Below are 19,678 nucleotides of genomic sequence, written 5' to 3'. Positions count from 1 at the left end.
TGAGGGATCTACAGCAAAATTTTATTTGTGGAGTCTGGGGGGAGCATCTACAGATGGTCTATCAACATACAACAATGTCATTGTAACAAAAAGGTTGATTTTGTTTTCTGAACATCGTGTAGAGCATTGGTTCCCACCTCCGGGTCCTCCAGTACCCCCCAACAACACACATCTCTGTTGCAGCGCTGGCCAAACACTCCTAATTCAACTCGTTGAAGACCTGATGATTAGTTGACAGGTTGAAATCAGGTGTGCTCGTTTCGGGACTACAATAAAAATGTGTACTGTTGGGGGGGGGGGGGGGGGGGGGGTACTGGAGGACCCGGAGTTGGGAAAACACTAGTGTAGAATCATCAATGACAGTTTTAGTTAGCCAGGTCAAAAGGGCATGTTCGTCAGTCACAATTTACCCATGATACATTGCGGTTGTGATGCTCTTGAACACGGCCAAAGCCAAACACAACACACAGACAACTAACATAATTTATAGGGACGGATTCCCAGATCCAGATTAAGCCTAGTCCCTGGATAAAATTAAAAAAAATATGTAAATGGAGAATCTCAGGTCTATTGCCTTAATCTGGGTCCGGGAAACCAGGCCGTAGTGATTGTCACAGACGGGCGGTACAGACAGAGTTCTCATATTAAAAACAGGTGTTGATTCTACTATATATATATATATTTAACTACTATAAAGAGTACATATAAATGGCATGTATCAAAAGGAATGTTGTTTTAGTCAGGTTAACAGTGACAGATCAAAACACAAGATGGCACTACATTCACTAGGAATGGGTCTCTGAGTCAGTGGGGGAACATGTGTGTGTGTGGGCAGAGTGTAAGCCTGTCATGTGTAAACATAACAATGATTCACCCATCCATGATCATTTAATAAAAGAGTGGGCGAGGGGAGACGGGGGGGGAGGAGAGAAGGGAGATAAAAAGAGAGAAGGGGAAGAGGAGAGACAGAGGGGGGAAGAGGAGAGAGAGGGGGAAGAGGGGAGAGAAAGAGAGAGGGGGAAGAGGGGAGAGAAAGAGAGAGGGGGAAGAGGAGAGAAAGGGGGAAGAGGAGAGAGAAAGAGAGAGGGGGAAGAGGGGAGAGAAAGAGAGAGGGGGAAGAGGGGAGAGAAAGAGAGAGGGGGAAGAGGGGAGAGAAAGAGAGAGGAAGGAGTAATTTAAAACGCACCAGTTCCCAGTTGGTCTCCTCTTCCATTACTTAACACAGCCTTCATTGGTCTCATTACAATCCCACCAGCCGGCCCTTCGTATGTCAAGACATCTGGTTTCACAGCGATTCAGAACGGGACTTGAATGGGAGTCTATGGACTGTTGGACATTGAAGCCTACACTGTAGGCGACTGCCGACTGCCTGATCTACAAATCACCATCCACCATAAATAAGTATTCATTATAGAATTATTATTTGTAGATCAGTCAGTCACAATTTACCAATGATGCATTGCGGTTTTGATTCTCTCGATACAGGCCTATGGCAGGATCGGCGAAAACAGCCGCTGGTTTTTAATTGTCCGATCTCTTAGTCCATCACCACCTACCGTAACCCTTAAAACCTCCCCTTACATTGTGGAAGCCAATACGTGAGCAGAGCAAGTGATTTCAACTCAGGAAGTGAGTTTTGAAAATACTTTTTAGAAATAGTTCTCACATATAAAACTTAAATATGCCCTAACTCAGAATCAAAATTAGATTTCACGAAAATAATATGGTCAATGTTGATAAAAATCCGCAAATCTAAATAAACGTTTTATGGAAAATGTTCAAAGTCCCATCTAATATAGCTCTAGCGGACTCCATCTCCCTCCGATTTTAACCGTAAGTCCAACTTTAAAGAACAGTGTTACCAGTGTCGACCTCAGGTCAGCTTTATCCGTCTGTCTGCATACAGAACCTGGCTACACACTGACAGGAGAGCTACATTCTGCTGTTGATAGAAGAGCAGGACAACCTGGCTACTGACAGGAGAGCTACATTCTGCTGTTGATAGAAGAGCAGGACAACCTGGCTACACTGACAGGAGAGCTACATTCTGCTGTTGATAGAAGAGCGGCTACACAGTGTTTTGAACAACCGTTCAAAGAATACATAGCAGTAAAGAAAACTCAATCTAATTCGTTACCGCTAACACAAACAGAAACCACTGACTAGATCGTCATGAGTACCAGTAGTTGTACAACAACGTAAAAAAATAATAATCAAGAAATCATTGTCCATTGTTTTAGGGTGAAGCCCCGCCTCCCATGGTCTGAAGTTCCTTCGATTCGTCTGATTTTCCTCCACTTGGTCTGAAGCCCCTCCCCTCCTCCTGTGTCAGGTTAGATGGCTGTAGGTGGGGGAAGAGGGTGAGGTGTTTTTTCGGGGTGGGGTGGGGGGGTGGGGGGTCAGAGTGTTGGGGTGTTTGGCAACATGGTGGTGTCATTATGGTGAGATCTCCGGGAGAGGTGAAGTGATGTAATACAGGAAGTGATGTGCTCCGCGACCTCCGACTCCCCATGCTACCTCTTACGACTCGGAATCCTGAGGAGATATGAGATATGAGAAAAAGTGTCAACCAATCACTCAAAACTATCAATTAATCAAATGAGCAACCATCTGATTGTGTTCATAACATTTACAGAAATATTAATTGATGTGCATCGTCCTTGTCAAACAAATGAATAAGAACGACCTCATGGATCAGAACAAAGCCACTTAGTCAATGAATGGCTGCAGTTACACAGGAGGCCCAATTCTGATCTTTTGCCCAGTTACCGGAAATCTGATCAGTCAAAAGTGTAAATGCAGCCATAGACAAGGATCCAGCACCGTATAGGCAACACAATACATTATCACAGCATGCTGAATCAATACATTATCAGAACATGCTGAATCAATACATTATCAGAACATGCTGAATAAATACATTATCAGAACATGCTGAATCAATACATTATCAGAACATGCTGAATCAATACATTATCAGAACATGCTGAATCAACACATTATCAGAACATGCTGAATCAATACATTATCAGAACATGCTGAATCAATACATTATCAGAACATGCTGAATCCAAGCTGAAAGGTTCATAAGGGACCCTGTTAATTCAGGAGTCTCCTGAGAGAGAGATCACCATGTTCTGTTTGTCAGCAACATCAACCTTATTAAAAGTCCTCGTCAACAAACAAACCAGGATGTGTCCCAAATGACAGCCTATTCTTGAACAGGGCTCATAGGGCCGTAAAGGGGGCCTTTGAGTGGCTCCGGTAAAAGGTAGTGCACTGTAATAGGGAATAGAGTGTCATTTGGGACGAACCACTCATTAAAGTCCACTGGTCTATGTTAATCACATCCCAGCCAATTAGTGGATTTATCCAAATCAGACGCCAGACTGGAGACAGACCAGGCATGTGATTGGAGGAAAATCTAATGATCCTGGTTACTGATAATCTGTGGAAAAGGAGACAATGAATTCGTCCCAATTGGCACCCTATTCCCCATATAGTGCACTACATTGGACCAGAGCCTATAGAGCCCAGGTAGTGCACTACATTGGACCAGAGCCTATAGAGCCCAGGTAGTGCACTACGTTGGACCAGAGCCTATAGAGCCCAGGTAGTGCACTACGTTGGACCAGAGCCTATAGAGCCCAGGTAGTGCACTACGTTGGACCAGAGCCTATAGAGCCCAGGTAGTGCACTACATTGGACCAGAGCCTATAGAGCCCAGGTAGTGCACTACGTTGGACCAGAGCCTATAGAGCCCAGGTAGTGCACTACGTTGGACCAGAGCCTATAGAGCCCAGGTAGTGCACTACGTTGGACCAGAGCCTATAGAGCCCAGGTAGTGCACTACGTTGGACCAGAGCCTATAGAGCCCAGGTAGTGCACTACATTGGACCAGAGCCTATAGAGCCCAGGTAGTGCACTACGTTGGACCAGAGCCTATAGAGCCCAGGTAGTGCACTACATTGGACCAGAACCTATAGAGCCCAGGTAGTGCACTACATTGGACCAGAGCATATAGAGCCCAGGTAGTGCACTATAGAATAATTGGGTGCAATTTGGGACCATGTGATGTCTGCTGGACAAGTGAATCAGACTGTGTTCCTTCTCAGGGTCATATATCAAGACGGGAACATCCTGTATATTCTCAGGAATCAGATACGAGTCATCTAGAAGACGGGAACATCCTGTATATTCTCAGGAATCAGATACGAGTCATCTAGAAGACGGGAACATCCTGTATATTCTCAGGAATCAGATACGAGTCATCTAGAAGACGGGAACATCCTGTATATTCTCAGGAATCAGATACGAGTCATCTAGAAGAAAGGAACATATTTAGCCACTCTAGGAGAACAATGGAAGTGTGCTCCTCCAGCCCTGTAGCTGCCGAGGTCCCCTCCAGCCCTGTAGCTGCCGAGGTCCCCTCCAGCCCTGTAGCTGCCGAGGGCCCCTCCAGCCCTGTAGCTGCCGAGGGCCCCTCCAGCCCTGTAGCTGCCGAGGGCCCCTCCAGCCCTGTAGCTGCCGAGGGCCCCTCCACCCCTGTAGCTGCCGAGGGCCCCTCCACCCCTGTAGCTGCCGAGGGCCCCTCCACCCCTGTAGCTGCCGAGGGCCCCTCCACCCCTGTAGCTGCCGAGGGCCCCTCCACCCCTGTAGCTGCCAAGGGCCCCTCCACCCCTGTAGCTGCCAAGGGCCCCTCCACCCCTGTAGCTGCCAAGGGCCCCTCCACCCCTGTAGCTGCCGAGTGCTCCTCCACCACCGTAGCTGTACAACTACTGGAGCCTTATAGTAGTGTGTGTGTGTGGGTCATACCTTTACTGAGGGCGGTGAGCTGAGGCCTAGGAATGTAAACACAGTGTTGTTCTCCTTGGACTGGAAGAAGTCCTCATAGTCCTGATGGAATGAACACACACGTTTTCATTTTGCCATGAAAAAAAATATTGCGATACTTTGACACCTTAACCTAACCTTAACCACCAAAAATAGCCTTTCTCCTTGTGGGAAAATGACAGATTTTCTTTGTTTTACTATCCTTGTGAGGACTTCTATTCACCACAAGGATAGTACACACACACACACACACACTAGTGATGCGCGGGTTGAGTCATGATTCGCGGTTATGTCCGCGCGGTGGACGGGTTTAGTGTCAATACATAGTGTGGTTGAAGGGCGGCTGGAATAAAAGACAAGCAAATACCTTAAAAATAAATCCATAAATGATTCATTCTTGTGCCATTTATATCTATAGGCTACATTGAGGTTCTCTTTCATTATTTGAGGCTAGTTAGTGCATAAGCCTCAGCTTTAGGGCTTAACTGTACATACGCCAAATACCCTAGACAGCTAATCGACAAAATAATGCTTTTGGGAACAGGCAGAAAACGTTTACGTCAATCCATGGAGGCAAAAAAGAACATTGTTGAAGTTTAATTCAATAAGACAAAAGCTCTCGAAATGTAGAGTTGAAAATAAAAAGAGAAAAGGAGGGCTAGAAAAGTACTGTTTGGAAAAGATTAGGTGAAGTGGTAGAAGAGGATGATAACAGTGCCGGCTACGTTATGATGTGATGATTGTGAGGCACTATACATATTCGACAGTCACAAGACGGGACTTCAAATTAAGCCCGTGGTACGTCAAGGGAACTGTAGCCTACTGTTCAGGTTAAATGGAAACTGAAATCTGGACACTGACTGTAGGTCTATAACCTCTCACAGAGAATTAATAATAACTCCTGCAGAATTAAGATTTGCTTGCAGTTAAATTATATTTATTTCTGCGTCTTGAGAAAATGCAATGCTCAGTTAGATACCATCTGTAGAGGTGATGTCTTTATCATAAAAGCATCATAGAAGCTGATAGTATTTCAACCACAAAATATCCGAGCCGAACTGAAATCTTATCAGAAACACATTGGGTCGTTTTCACAGCATTCTATTTCCTTACAACCCGGTCAAACCGATATCGTGATTTTTTGTTGTTGCATTATTGTATTTTCTCTCCCCGGTCCTTAACACGTATTCCGCTCCGCAAAAGATGCCAGAAAACTTTACAGATGTCAACTAGATTGAAGCGTTCATTCATTCTATCGATTTATGACATTATTCTGGTTAGCACGGGTTTATTGAGTCTACTAGGGCAACATAACGACAGAAGAAAAGCTGCATGCATCTAATTATAGACAAGTTGACTAACAAAATGTTGGAAATTAGAACCAGAAACATATCTAAAATTAGGTAACAAGAAATTCCTACAGCCCCTGTCAATTCTTGTGTTGTTGTTGCAGTCTTTGACTGAAGCCGATAGCGCATTTTCTATATTTGCGGGCCTCAGGTTTCCACATATAGTCAGGCGGTTGAGGTTGTTAGCAATTGCGGGCGGGTGATCAAATAGCTGACACACACAATTTTTGTTGTTGAGATCGCCATTAGCAACAGCTTGTCTTACTCGGGTCCGACAAGTTAAAAAAAAGACATTACAGACAAAATACTTTACAATTTACATACATTTAAAAAACATTAACATTGCTGTTCACTTGCGCTGTATGAGATGGAAGGGAGTTCCATGGACTCATGTCTCTGTATAATACTGTACGTTTCCTTGCGCGTACACACACACGCTCATTCAACACTCAGCACAGGGCACAGGACGGCTGACGTTAGCACCGCTAGCTAGCTCGCTCATCCATCACAGGGCGCAGGACAGCTAATGTTAGCTAGCTCGTTCACCAACTGATCATTCAGGCTACATGCTAACATTAGAACAACTAACACAGGCTATATGCTATATGCTAACATTAGATTACTTAATACAGGCTAAATGCTAGAGGGCTGCATCTGCAAGTCTCGCGGCCATTCCTGTAGACGTATGTGCGTCATCACATACGCCTACATTAACATTACGTGGCTGCGTTTGGGTTCAGGACCAGTTCTTGTGTTGGCGGGGAATTGGACAGAAATCCATCCATCCATCTTATCCCACAGTAGCTGTGGGGGAAGCGGGTTATCCTTGTGTAACGGATGTGAAATGGCTAGCTAGTTAGCTAGTTAGCGGTGGTGCGCGCTAATAGCCTTTCAATCGGTGACGTCACTTGCTCTGAGACCTTGAAGTAGTGGTTCCCCTTGCTCTGCAAGGGCCGCGGCTTTTGTGGAGCGATGGGTAACGATGCTTCGTGGGTGACTGTTGTTGATGTGTGCAGAGGGTCCCTGGTTCACGCCCGGGTCGGGGGGACGGACTAAAGTTATACTGTTACACTTGTCTGGGTGTTTCTCCTGGGTTAGGGTTAGTCAGGATCACTACGGTATCTATCTCTTACCCCACAGTAGCAGTCTCCGTTGAAGATCTGTGGGGGCAGCGGGTTGCCCTTGTCTGGGTGTTTCTCCGGGGGGATGTGTTGGTACATCCACAGTCTTCTGTCCTCCACATTGGTGATGTCCACCTCCTGGAAGGAGATCCGGTTGGCCTCCAAGAACCCCACCACAGCTTGCTGGCGCTTCTTCACCTGTAGTGGGGGGGAGAAGGAGACTTCCAATCATCGAGTCAGGATACAGGATTTGGAAGGAAGTCACACGATATACAAGAGAACCATACTGGAGAAGGTCTGTCACCTGCCCCCCCCCCCCCCCCCCCCCCCCACTGTGTGTCACCTTCCCCCCACCCCCCTGTGTGTCACCTGCCCCCCCCCCCCCCCCGTGTGTCACCTGTCCACTGCCTGCCGAAAAGCAAAACCTGTAGAAAGAGATCAGACGTGCTGAGACTCCCGTATGGACAGACTAAACAAAACACAGTGTATTGTATTGATCATGGTGTCCATCTCTGACGGTAATGGATGAAATTAAGGACCTTGTTCTCCATTTAGTACATTACTGTTGATTAAAGCCCTATTCGTTAATGTCACCTTTCTAGAAAGTTGTTGTTGTGGTTTTACTCAAATTAGCCTCAAATTGTTTGCTAGATTACAACCTGTTTAGTTTGTATCTTTGTTGGTAGAACACACTGGGTCACACACTACGGGTCCAAGCCAGGCCAGCTACTACGGAGTGGTCTTGTCCCTACAGAAGTCATGAGAGGATAGTCTATGACAGTTTAAAACCTTGTGTGTGACTGTGACGAGTAGGAAAAACATCCCAGTGAGAACACAAACTCCCACACTTCTCTGTAGGTTATTTAAAACACACACTCTGCTGACGGTGCCGCTTTCCTGTGTCTCAGTCTGCTGAGTGCTCCAGCTGGACCCAGTCACCGAGAGAACTAACAACATTGGACACTTTATGGAACACAAAGCCTTCACTATCTCATCCTGGAATATCCAAGGTCTGAGGTCATCTGCCTTTGGCCTAAAGAGCAGGAAGCCAGACTTCATCAAAGAAATCAGAAATACAGACATTGTCATCCTACAAGAAACATGGTATAAAGGAGATGGACCCACTGGTTTCCCTCTAGGTTACAGAGAGCTGGTAGTCCCATCCACCACACTACCAGGTGGGTGGTATAAAGGAGACGGACACACTGGTTGCCCTCTAGGTTACAGAGAGCTGGTAGTCCCATCCACCACACTACCAGGTGTGAAACAGGGAAGGGACTTAGGCGGTATGCTAATTTGATATAGAGCAGACCTAGCCCACTCTTAAATTAATCAAAACAGGAACATTTTACATTTGGATAGAAATTTAAAAAGAAATGATCTTAACAGAGAAAAAATGTCCTCCTGAGTGCTACATACAGTTGAAGTCAGAAGTTTACATACACCTTAGCCAAATACATTTAAACTCAGTTTTTCACAATTCCTGACATTTAATCAGAGTAAAAATTCCCTGTCTTAGGTCAGTTAGGATCACCACTTTATTTTAAGAATGTGAAATGTCAGAATAATCGTAGGGAGAATGATTTATTTCAGCTTGTATTTCTTTCATCACATTCCCAGTGGGTCAGAAGTTTACATACACTGTATTTGGTAGCATTGCCTTTAAATTGTTTAACTTGGGTCAAACGTTTCGGGTAGCCTTCCACAAGCTTCCCACAATAAGTTGGGTGAATTTTGTCCCATTCCTCCTGACAGAGCTGGTATAACTGAGTCAGGTTTGTAGGCCTCCTTGCTCGCACATGCTTTTTCAGTTCTGCCCACACATTTTCTATGGGATTGAGGTCAGGGCTTTGTGATGGCCACTCCAATACCTTGACTTTGTTGCCCTTAAGCCATTTTGCCACAACTTTGGAAGTATGCTTCTGGTCATTGTCCATTTGGAAGACCCATTTGCGACCAAGCTTAAACTTCCTGACTGATGTCTTGAGATGTTGTTTCAATATATCCACATAACTTTCCTTTCTCATGATGCCATCAATTTTGTGAAGTGCACCAGTCCCTCCTGCAGCAAAGCACCCCCACAACATGATGCTGCCACCCCCGTGCTTCACGGTTGGGATGGTGTTCTTCGGCTTGCAAGCTTCCCCTTTTTCCTCCAAACATAATGATGGTCATTATGGCCAAACAGTTTTATTTTTGTTTCATCAGACCAGAGGACATTTCACCAAAATGTACAATCTTTGTCCCCATGTGCAGTTGCAAACCATAGTCTGGCTTTTTTATGGCAGTTTTGGAGGAGTGGCTTCTTCCTTGCTGAGGGGCCTTTCAGGTTATGTCGATATAAGACTAATTTTACTGTGGATATAGATTCTTTTGTACCCGTTTCCTCCAGCATCTTCACAAGGTCCTTTGCTGTTGTTCTGGGATTGATTTGCACTTTTTGCACCAAAGTACGATCATCTCTAGGAGAGAGAACGCGTCTCCTTCCTGAGCGGTATGACGGCTGTGTGGTCCCATGGTGTTTATACTTGCGTACTATTGTTTGTACAGATGAACGTGGTACCTTCAGGCGTTTGGAAATTGCTCCCAAGGAAGAACCAGACTTGTGGAGGTCTACAATTTATTTTCTGAGGTCTAGGCTGATTTCTTTTGATTTTCCCATGATGTCAAGCAAAGAGGTACTGAGTTTGAAGGTAGGCCTTGAAATACATCCACAGGTACACCTCCAATTGACTCAAATTATGTCAATTAGCATATCAGAAGCTTCTAAAGCCATGACATAATTGTCTGCAATAATCCAAGCTGTTTAAAGGCACAGTCAACTTAGTGTATGTAAACTTCTGACCCACTGGAATTGTGATACAGTGAATTATAAGTGAAATAATCTGTCTGTAAAAATTTTGGGAAAAATTACTTGTGTCATGCACAAAGTGGATGTCCTAACCGACTTGCCAAAACTATAGTTTGTTAACAATACATTTGTGGAGGGGTTGAAAAATTAGTTTTAATGACTCCACCCTAAGTATACGTAAACTTCCGACTCAACTGTATATCCCTCCACTAGAATCCACATACCTTAATGAAGACAGCTTCTCCATCCTGGTGGGGGAAATCAATTATTTCCAGGCCCAGGAACATGTACTGGTCTGTGGCAAACTAAATGCCAGAACTGGACAAGAACCTGACACCCTCAGCACACAGGGGGACAAACACCTACCTGGAGGTGACAGCATTCCCTCCCCTATAAGCCCCCCTAGACACAACTACAACATAACCAACAAAAACGGGTCACAACTCCTGCAGCTTTGTCGCACGCTGGGTATGTACATGGTCAATGGTAGGCTTCGAGGGGACTCCTATGGTAGGTACACATATAGCTCATCTCTTGGCAGTAGTACTGTAGACTACTTTATCACTGACCTCAACCCAGAGTCTCTCAGAGCATTCACAGTCAGCCCCCTGACACCCCTATCAGATCGAAGCAAAATCACAGTCTACCTGAACAGAGCAATACTCAATCACGAGGCATTGAAGCCAAAGGAACTTAATAATATTAAGAAATTATATAGATGGAAGAAAAGTAGTGAGGAAACCTTCCAAAAAACAATTAGGCAACAACAAATTCAATCCCTTTAGACAACTTCCTGGACAAAACATTCCACTGTAATAGTGAAGGTATAAACTTGGCAGTAGAAAACCTACACAGTATATTTGACCTCAGCTTCCCTATCAACAAATAATAATAATCAGAAAACCAAAGAAAATGAACAATGACAAAATGGTTTGATGAATAATGCAAAAACATAAGAAAGAAATTGAGAAACCTGTCCAACCAAAAACACAGAGACCCAGAAAACCTGAGTCTACACCTTCACTATGGTGAATCACTAAAACAATACAGAAATACACTACGGAAAAAGAAGGAACAGCACATCAGAAATCAGCTCAATGTAATTGAAGAATCCATAGACTCTAATCACTTCTGGGAAAATTGGAAAACACTAAACAAACAACAACATGAAGAGTTATCTATCCAAACTGGAGATGTATGGGTAAACAACTTACCACCAAAGAACTATCAGCCAAAAATTATATGTGATCAAATACAAATCTTAGAATCAACTATTGAAGACTACCAGAACCCACTGGATTCTCCAATTACACAGAATCAACTATTGAAGACTACCAGAACCCACTGGATTCTCCAATTACACAGAATCAACTATTGAAGACTACCAGAACCCACTGGATTCTCCAATTACACAGAATCAACTATTGAAGACTACCAGAACCCACTGGATTCTCCTATTACACAGAATCAACTATTAAAGACTACCAGAACCCACTGGATTCTCCAATTACACAGAATCAACTATTGAAGACTACCAGAACCCACTGGATTCTCCAATTACACAGAATCAACTATTAAAGACTACCAGAACCCACTGGATTCTCCAATTACACAGAATCAACTATTAAAGACTACCAGAACCCACTGGATTCTCCTATTACACAGAATCAACTATTAAAGACTACCAGAACCCACTGGATTCTCCAATTACACAGAATCAACTATTGAAGACTACCAGAACCCACTGGATTCTCCAATTACATTGAATGAACTACAGGACAAACAACAAACCCTCCAACCCAAAAAGGCCTGTGGGGTTGATGGTATCATCCTCAATGAAATGATCAAATATACAGAACACAAATTCCAATTGGCTATACTTAAACTCTTTAACATCATCCTCAGCTCTGGCATCTTCACCAATATTTGGAACCAAGGACTGATCACCCCAGTCCACAAAAGTGGAGACAAATTTGACCTCAATAACTACCGTGGGGATATGCATCAACAGCAACCTTGGGGAAATCCTCTGCATTAATCATTAACAGCAGTCTAGTTCATTTCCTCAGTGAAAACAATGTACTGACCAATTGTCAATTTGGCTTTTTTACCAAATGACCATACGACAGACCACGTATTCACCCTGCACACCCTAATTGACAAGGAAACAAACCAAAAACAAAGTCTTCTCATGCTTTGTTGATTTCAAAAAATCTTTTGACTCAATTTGGCACGAGGGTCTGCTATACAAATTGATGGAAAGTGGTGTTGGGGGTAAAACATACAACATTATAAAATCCATGTACACAAACAAGAAGTGTGCGGTTAAAATTGGCAAGAAACACACATTACTTTCCACAGGGCCGTGGGGTGAGACAGGGATGCAGCTTAAGCCCCACCCTCTTCAACATATATATCAATGAATTGGCGAGGGCACTAGAACAGTCTGCAGCACCCGGCCTCACCCTACTAGAATCTGAAGTCAAATGTCTACTGTTTGCTGATGATCTGGTGTGTCTGTCCCCAAACAGGAAGGCCTACAGCAGCACCTAGATCTTCTGCACAGGTTCTGTCAGACCTGGGCCCTGACAGTAAATCTCAGTAAGACAAAAATAATGGTGTTCCAAAAAAGGTCCAGTTACCAGGACAACAAATACGAATTCCATCTAGACACCGTTGTCCTAGAGCACACAAAAAACTATACATACCTCGGCCTAAACATCAGCACCACAGGTAACTTCCACAAAGCTGTGAACGATCTGAGAGACAAGGCAAGAAGGGCCTTCTATGCCATCAAAAGAAACATACCATATGACATGCCAATTAGGATCTGGCTAAAAATCTGTTATAGAACCCATTGACCTTTATGGTTGTGAGGTCTGGGGTCAGCTCACCAACCAATAATTTACAAAATGGGACAAACACCAAATTGAGACTCTGTATGCAGAATTCTGCTAAAATATCCTACGTGTACAACGTAAAACATCAAATAATGCATGCAGAGCAGAATTAGGCCGATACCCGCTAATGATCAAAATCCAGAAAAGAGCTGTTCAATTCTACAACCACTTTACAAACACAAACCGACCAAGAACAGCAACACAATTAGACCCAACCAAATCATGAGAAAACAAAAAAGATAATTACTTGGAAAGACTTAACAAAAAAAACAGAGCAAACTAGAATGCTATTTGGCCCTAAACAGAGAGTACACAGTGGCAGAATACCTGACCACTGTGATTGACCCAAACTTAAGGAAAGCTTTGACTATGTACAGACTCTGTGAGCATAGCCTTGCTTTTGAGAAAGGCCACTGTAGATCCACAAAGATTTTTTTTTTTTTTTTAAATCAATTTTGATGAACTCCCATATCTATTGAGTGAAATACCACAGTGTTTCATCACAGCAGCAATATTTGTGACCTGTTGCCACAAGAAAAGGGCAACCAGTGAAGAACAAATACCCTTGTAAATACAACCCATATTTATGTTTATTTATTTTCCCTTTTGTACTTTAACTATTTGCACATCGTTAAAACACTGTATATAGACATAATATGACATCTGAAAATGTCTTTATTATTTTGGAACTTCTATGAGTGTAATGTTTACTGTAAAATGTTTATTATCAATTTCACTTGCTTTGGCAATGTTAACATATTTTTCCCATGCCATTAAGCCCTTAAATTTAAATTGAGAGGGGAGGCGGGGGGGGGGGGGGGATGGGGTGTGTTTGTGGTCTCAGAGCCTTGTAGCTATGTCACAATGAGACACTGGACAATCGCGTCCACTGTCTATGGACTATGATTTACGCTTAACTGTCAAACTCTCTCCTCATAGCAGGCATGAACTATTGTCTAGTTTCTTACAATCTCATCTCTGCTGGAGGTCTATTGTGTATAGATACCATGACCGTGTGTGTGTGTGTGTGTGTGTGTGTGTGTGTGTGTGTGTGTGTGTGTGTGTGTGTGTGTGTGTGTAAGCCTGTGCCTGTGTGTGTGTGTGTTTAGGGATGGTGAGAGCACAAAGAAACCATTGTTATGACGCAAAGACAAATGAGGCCAGGGCAATGTAAAGGAGATTCATGTAGTAGTACTGAACAATCATTGACAGGCAGACAGACAGGCAGACAGGCAGACAGACAGAACACGGTGACGTAGTGTATTACTGTACGTGTAGTAGTACTGTGCTGTAGTTCAGAGATTAACAGAGGTTAAGACAGAGGACTAATCCGTTTCTCGTCACCACACAACTAGTGTATGTGTGAAAGAGAGAGACAAAGAAAATGAAAGAGAGAGAATGAGTACGTGAAAGAGAGAGAAATACAGAGATAATATGTGGGCGGTCACATCTTTGGTTGTAAAAGAGGATGTGGGATCATGACTGTTTACAGTAACATAGTGCCTCAAACACTGTTTACAGTAACATAGTGCCTCAAAAACACTACTGTTTACAGTAACATAGTGCCTCTAAAACACTGTTTACAGTAACATAGTGCCTCAAACACTACTTTTTACAGTAACATAGTGCCTCTAAAACAACACTAAGGTTTACAGTAACATAGTGCCTCTAAAACAACACTACGGTTTACAGTAACATAGTGCCTCTAAAACAACACTACGGTTTACAGTAACATAAAACAACACTACGGTTTACAGTAACATAGTGCCTCAAACACTACTGTTTACAGTAACATAGTGCCTCTAAAACACCATGGTTTACAGTAACATAGTGCCTCTAAAACACCACTACGGTTTACAGTAACATAGTGCCTCTAAAACAACACTACGGTTTACAGTAACATAGTGCCTCTAAAACAACACTACGGTTTACAGTAACATAGTGCCTCTAAAACAACACTACGGTTTACAGTAACATAGTGCCTCTAAAACACCACTACGGTTTACAGTAACATAGTGCCTCTAAAACACCATGGTTTACAGTAACATAGTGCCTCTAAAACACTACTGTTTATAGTAAGATACCGCCTCTAAAACAACATAACTAAAGTCTCTACATATGTTGTGTGGAATCACAACGAGGTGTCATCTTCCCAACTCATCCTTCCATCTAAAGGGATGAAGTGTGGTTGTCACCTCGTCCATTCCGGGCGGATGATTACCACTCCACTAATCTGATCTAATCTGGAGCTGCTCATTTCAGGGTTTTGACATCACTTCTTATAATGATTCACACTGTTCGGCTAGCTCTACCCCTCTGTTTCACTCCTACTTGCTTTCTCTATTTCTCTCTGTATCTTTCCCTTTCTGCTATTCTCTCTCCCTCGCCCTCTCCTTCCTCTCGCTTCCCTCTCTCTTGCCCACTTCCTCTCACTGTACTTAAACAGATGAGGGCTGCATGTCCCTTTCCATTCTTCCTCGTCAAATGGTCATTTTACAATTCTATTTAATGGCATCCAATGTGAATGAAAACTCAAAACAGAGAGATGACACCAAGGGTATTCAAGTGTGTGTGTGTCTCACCGGCTTAAAAATAACTTTTGTAAACACTACAGCAGCAATTGTGTTTTGTTTTCCCATTCCAGAGATACGGTAAACTAGAATGCATTAATAATTTATCCCGTTACCTAAGACTAGAGGCATTTCTTAAGAGAGACTTTAATAAATATTATCCTCTAAAGGGCCCGCCTCTCTCTTCTCATGTGAAACCCGAAGAGCGACAGGCCGCCCCATGTTCTTTCGGAATGGGAGGTTAGAGGTTAGAGAGATGGGACAGTCAGTACAAACTGCATGTCCAACAGGGGAAAATATTGTTGGAGTAGGGAAGCAAATTGGAGGGTTAGGATAAAGCAGAAGCAGAATTTCCGTGGCCCTTTAAGGAGAATAAATCAATACAGTATTCTTCTAATTAATACCATTTAGATCAATCCATTTCCTCAGGTCACACTAGAGTACATAACTAGAGTAAATAACTAGAGGACATAACTAGAGTAAATAACTAGAGTAAATAACTAGAGTACATAACTGATCATGGGGAGATAAGACTTTATTTATAATAAAAGGCTCTAAAAAATAAAAGTTTGAAATTCAGCGGCGTGAAGATTGAAAACAACCACTAGAAGACCTTCCTCTTTTTAACTCATCATGTTGACATGAAAATCACACTGTGTGTGTGTGGGACAAACAAGTCTGAACCGCACCGACCAGGGCGGCAGGGCCGTCTGGACCGCACCGACCAGGACGCCAGGGCCGTCTGGACCGCACCGACCAGGGCGCCAGGGCCGCCTGGACCGCACCGACCAGGGCGCCAGGGCCGTCTGGACCGCACCGACCAGGGCCGTCTGAACTAGAGGTCGACCGATTAAAATCACCATGAACGATTAATTAGGGCTGATTTCAAGTTTTCATAACAATCGGCATTTTTGGACGCCGATTATATTCCAATCCACGAGGAGACTGCGTGGCAGGCTGACCACCTGTTACGCGAGTGCAGCAAGGAACCAAGGTAAGTAGCTAGCTAGCATTAAACTTATCTTATAAAAAAAAACAATCAATCTTAACATAATCACTAGTTAACTACACATGGTTGATGATATTACTAGTTTAACTAGCTTGTCCTGCCTTGCATATAATCAATGCGGTGCCTGTTAATTTATCATCGAATCACAGCCTACTTCGCCAAACGCGGGGTGATTTAACAAAAGTGCAATCGTTGCACCAATGTACCTAACCATAAACATCAATGCCTTTCTTAAAATCAATACACAAGTTTATATTTTTAAACCTGCATATTTAGTTAAAATAAGTTCATGTTAACAGGCAATATTAACCAGGGAAATTGTGTCACTTCTCTTGCGTTCATTGCACGCAGAGTCAGGGTATATGCAACAGTTTGGGCCGCCTGGCTCATTGCGAACTAATTTGCCAGAATTTTACATAATTATGACATAACATTGAAGGTTGTGCAATGTAACAGCAATATTTAGACTGATGGATGCCACCCGTTAGATAAAATACAGAACGGTTCCGTATTTCACTGAAAGAATAAACGTTTTGTTTTCGAGATTATAGTTTCCGGATTCGACCATATTAATGACCTAAGGCTCGTATTTCTGTGTGTTATTATGTTATAATTAAGTCTATGATTTGATAGAGCAGTCTGACTTGAGCGGTGGTAGGCAGCAGCAGGCTCGTAAGCATTCATTCAAACAGCACTTTCCTGCGTTTGCCAGCAGCTCTTCGCAATGCTTCAAGCACAGCGCTGTTTATGACTTCAAGCTTATCTACTCCTGAGATTAGGCTATAGTACTATAGTGCCTATAAGAACATCCAGTAGTCAATGGTATATGAAATACAAATCGTATAGAGAGAAATAGTCCTATAATAACTACAACCTAAAACTTCTTACCTGGGAATATTGAAGACTCATGTTAAAAGGAACCACCAGCTTTCATATGTTCTCATGTTCTGAGCAAGGAACTTAAACGTTAGCTTTTTTACATGGCACATATAGCACTTTTACTTTCTTCTCCAACACTTTGTTTTTGCATTATTTAAACCAAATTGAACATGTTTCATTATTTATTTGAGACTAAGTAGATTTTATTTATGTATTATATTAAGTTAAAATAAGCGTTCATTCAGTATTGTTATAATTATCACAAGCACACGCACGCACACACCGATTAATCAGTATCAGCTTTTATTGGTCCTCCATTAATCGGTATTGGCGTGGAAAAATCATAATCGTAATCGGTCGACCTTTAGTTTGAACAGCACATACCAAAGGGGGCAGGGCCGTCTGCAGTACATTACAGGACTGCATCTCAAATGGTACCCTATACCCTACATAGTGCACTACCTTTGTCCAGGGCCCATAGGGAGAATGGTGTCATTCGGGACACAGTTCAGTTGAGGAGGACATCCTGGTTCAGAGAAAAAGGGAGCATTGTTAGAAGAGGCAAACATGGACTTCGGTCAACCTTGGCGCTGATAAGATAAAAACAGGGTCCTTCCCAAATGGCACCCTATTCCCTATGAAGTGCACTACTTTAGACCAGGACCCAGTTGGGGGGGGACAACCATATGCATTTCTTTGCACTTAAAGACAGACAGTGGAAAGTAAGCCTACATCATGTACAGCTGGCTATGTTTTAGTTTTGTTGCGTAGACCTACATGGACCTGCATGGACCTACACGGACATGCATGGACCTACACGGACATGCATGGATCTGCATGGACCTGCATGGACCTGCATGGCCCTGCATGGACCTGCATGGACCTGCATGGACCTGCATGGCCCTGCATGGACCTGCATGGACCTGCATGGACCTGCATGTCCAGGAATAATGATGTAAAAGATATCCAACATGGAGGTTGAACCTCTGAGACCTGCATCTAGTGTAGAGTCATTAAACCTCACCCCTAAAACATGGAGGTGTAGTGGGCTAATGGGTTGGATTTCAGAATTTAAAAAAAACACAGAATGAACCAAAACACAGACACAAAAAAATCACATGTCTATGTCTATAGCCATGTTTACAAAAAATCTAAGTAAGCTAGACACGTTTGGAGTGAAGGCAATAGCAGGCGGCGTTACAGAATCTTGCTTCTCACTAGCATATAGGAGATCAGTCAGAGAACTTACATAAGCCCCCCCCCCCGACGTCAACAACAATATCAAAAGGCATGATGAACATATTCCCTCCTCACGGCACTGTCTGCATCTGTACAATTGATGCGACTCACACAGAAGAATATAAACCCTACAGATTTGATTACGGGTAGGCGACATACTGACAGCGCCCGAACTCACTCACCGCCACAGATCCCGAGGAGGAGGCGATGTAAACCTTGATCATCATAGTATTATTGGTGCTGTGCGTCGCACGGGCGAGCGACACTCGACTAGAATTCGAGCGGTTTATATTCCGTTTCACTTGAGGCGTTTATCCCAGTAGTAGGGTTTCCTAATGTAAGTGCCTTTCCTCGCAGTTCAACCCGTGTTTAGATCAATGCCCGTGTTGGTAGGTAGGCTGCGCGCCTCCTGGTATTTATAGGCTACAGTCAGTGCCACGATAACGTCGTACTGCCGTGGACCGCGCTCCCCCATCCGGTACCCTGTCAGCACTGATCTGAACCACACTGAGCCTGCTTGACACACGCGTTATGTGAAATGTAGTTTGTTTGTATGCAATGAAAGGTTACTGCAGCCAGGAGGAGCTTTTTAATGCCTTTTTGAAAGTAGGACAAATCTGGACAAATAACAGATCTGGACAAATGCACAGAACAGCACGCCAGACCGTTGCACCAATTTAATGAATCACACACCCCTTAGGGCTAATGACAATCAAAAACAAATTCCTAATATAGATCTTTATATAGACTCTTTATTCAGAATAGATTAATACAAACCTAGAAACATCCATTAGGTGACGTCCCCTTGTTCATTTTTATGAATTCTTGAATAAATCTGGATATCTTGAACTCATGCAACAAGTTGTCACAGCGCAACTCTCTGGCGTAACGACGTAACTACAGTATGCGGAAGAACGGGGGTTGCCA

At 43.3% G+C, this 19,678-nt stretch overlaps 1 protein-coding gene across 2 annotated transcripts; it reads right to left on the bottom strand.

The window, feature by feature from the left end:
- Window positions 1-1,630: 1,630 nt before the first annotated feature.
- On the bottom strand, window positions 1,631-19,235 carry sh3bgrl2 (SH3 domain binding glutamate-rich protein like 2). 2 transcript variants are annotated; one of them, XR_005472306.1, is made up of 5 exons: window positions 18,934-19,235; window positions 7,316-7,501; window positions 4,816-4,896; window positions 2,020-2,535; window positions 1,631-1,966 (listed from the first exon to the last, which is right to left on the bottom strand). XR_005472306.1 is itself a non-coding variant. In XM_038962545.1 (4 exons), the coding sequence occupies exons 1-4, from the start codon at window positions 18,976-18,978 to the stop codon at window positions 2,521-2,523; spliced, it is 327 nt and encodes a 108-aa protein (XP_038818473.1). In that variant the 5' UTR covers window positions 18,979-19,235; the 3' UTR covers window positions 1,631-2,520. The 2 variants fall into 2 exon arrangements, 1 of the variants encoding a protein (XP_038818473.1); XM_038962545.1 differs by having other exon boundaries at window positions 1,631-2,535.
- Between the last annotated feature and the right edge of the window lie 443 nt (window positions 19,236-19,678).

This window comes from Salvelinus namaycush, chromosome 24, assembly GCF_016432855.1.
Source record: "Salvelinus namaycush isolate Seneca chromosome 24, SaNama_1.0, whole genome shotgun sequence".
Taxonomy (NCBI): Eukaryota; Metazoa; Chordata; class Actinopteri; order Salmoniformes; family Salmonidae; genus Salvelinus; species Salvelinus namaycush.
This window is presented reverse-complemented; position numbering and strand designations above follow the sequence as displayed.

What these genes read in the sequence shown, in the direction of transcription:
- sh3bgrl2 (XM_038962545.1), bottom strand. Translation starts at nt 18,978, where the DNA reads ATGATGATCAAGGTTTACATCGCCTCCTCCTCGGGATCTGTGGCG. An exon ending in CCTCCTCGGGATCTGTGGCG is followed by an intron (nt 7,502 to 18,933) that starts GTGAGTGAGTTC and finishes CCCCCACTACAG; the next exon opens with GTGAAGAAGCGCCAGCAAGC. An exon ending in ACGGAGACTGCTACTGTGGG is followed by an intron (nt 4,897 to 7,315) that starts GTAAGAGATAGA and finishes TCATTCCATCAG; the next exon opens with GACTATGAGGACTTCTTCCA.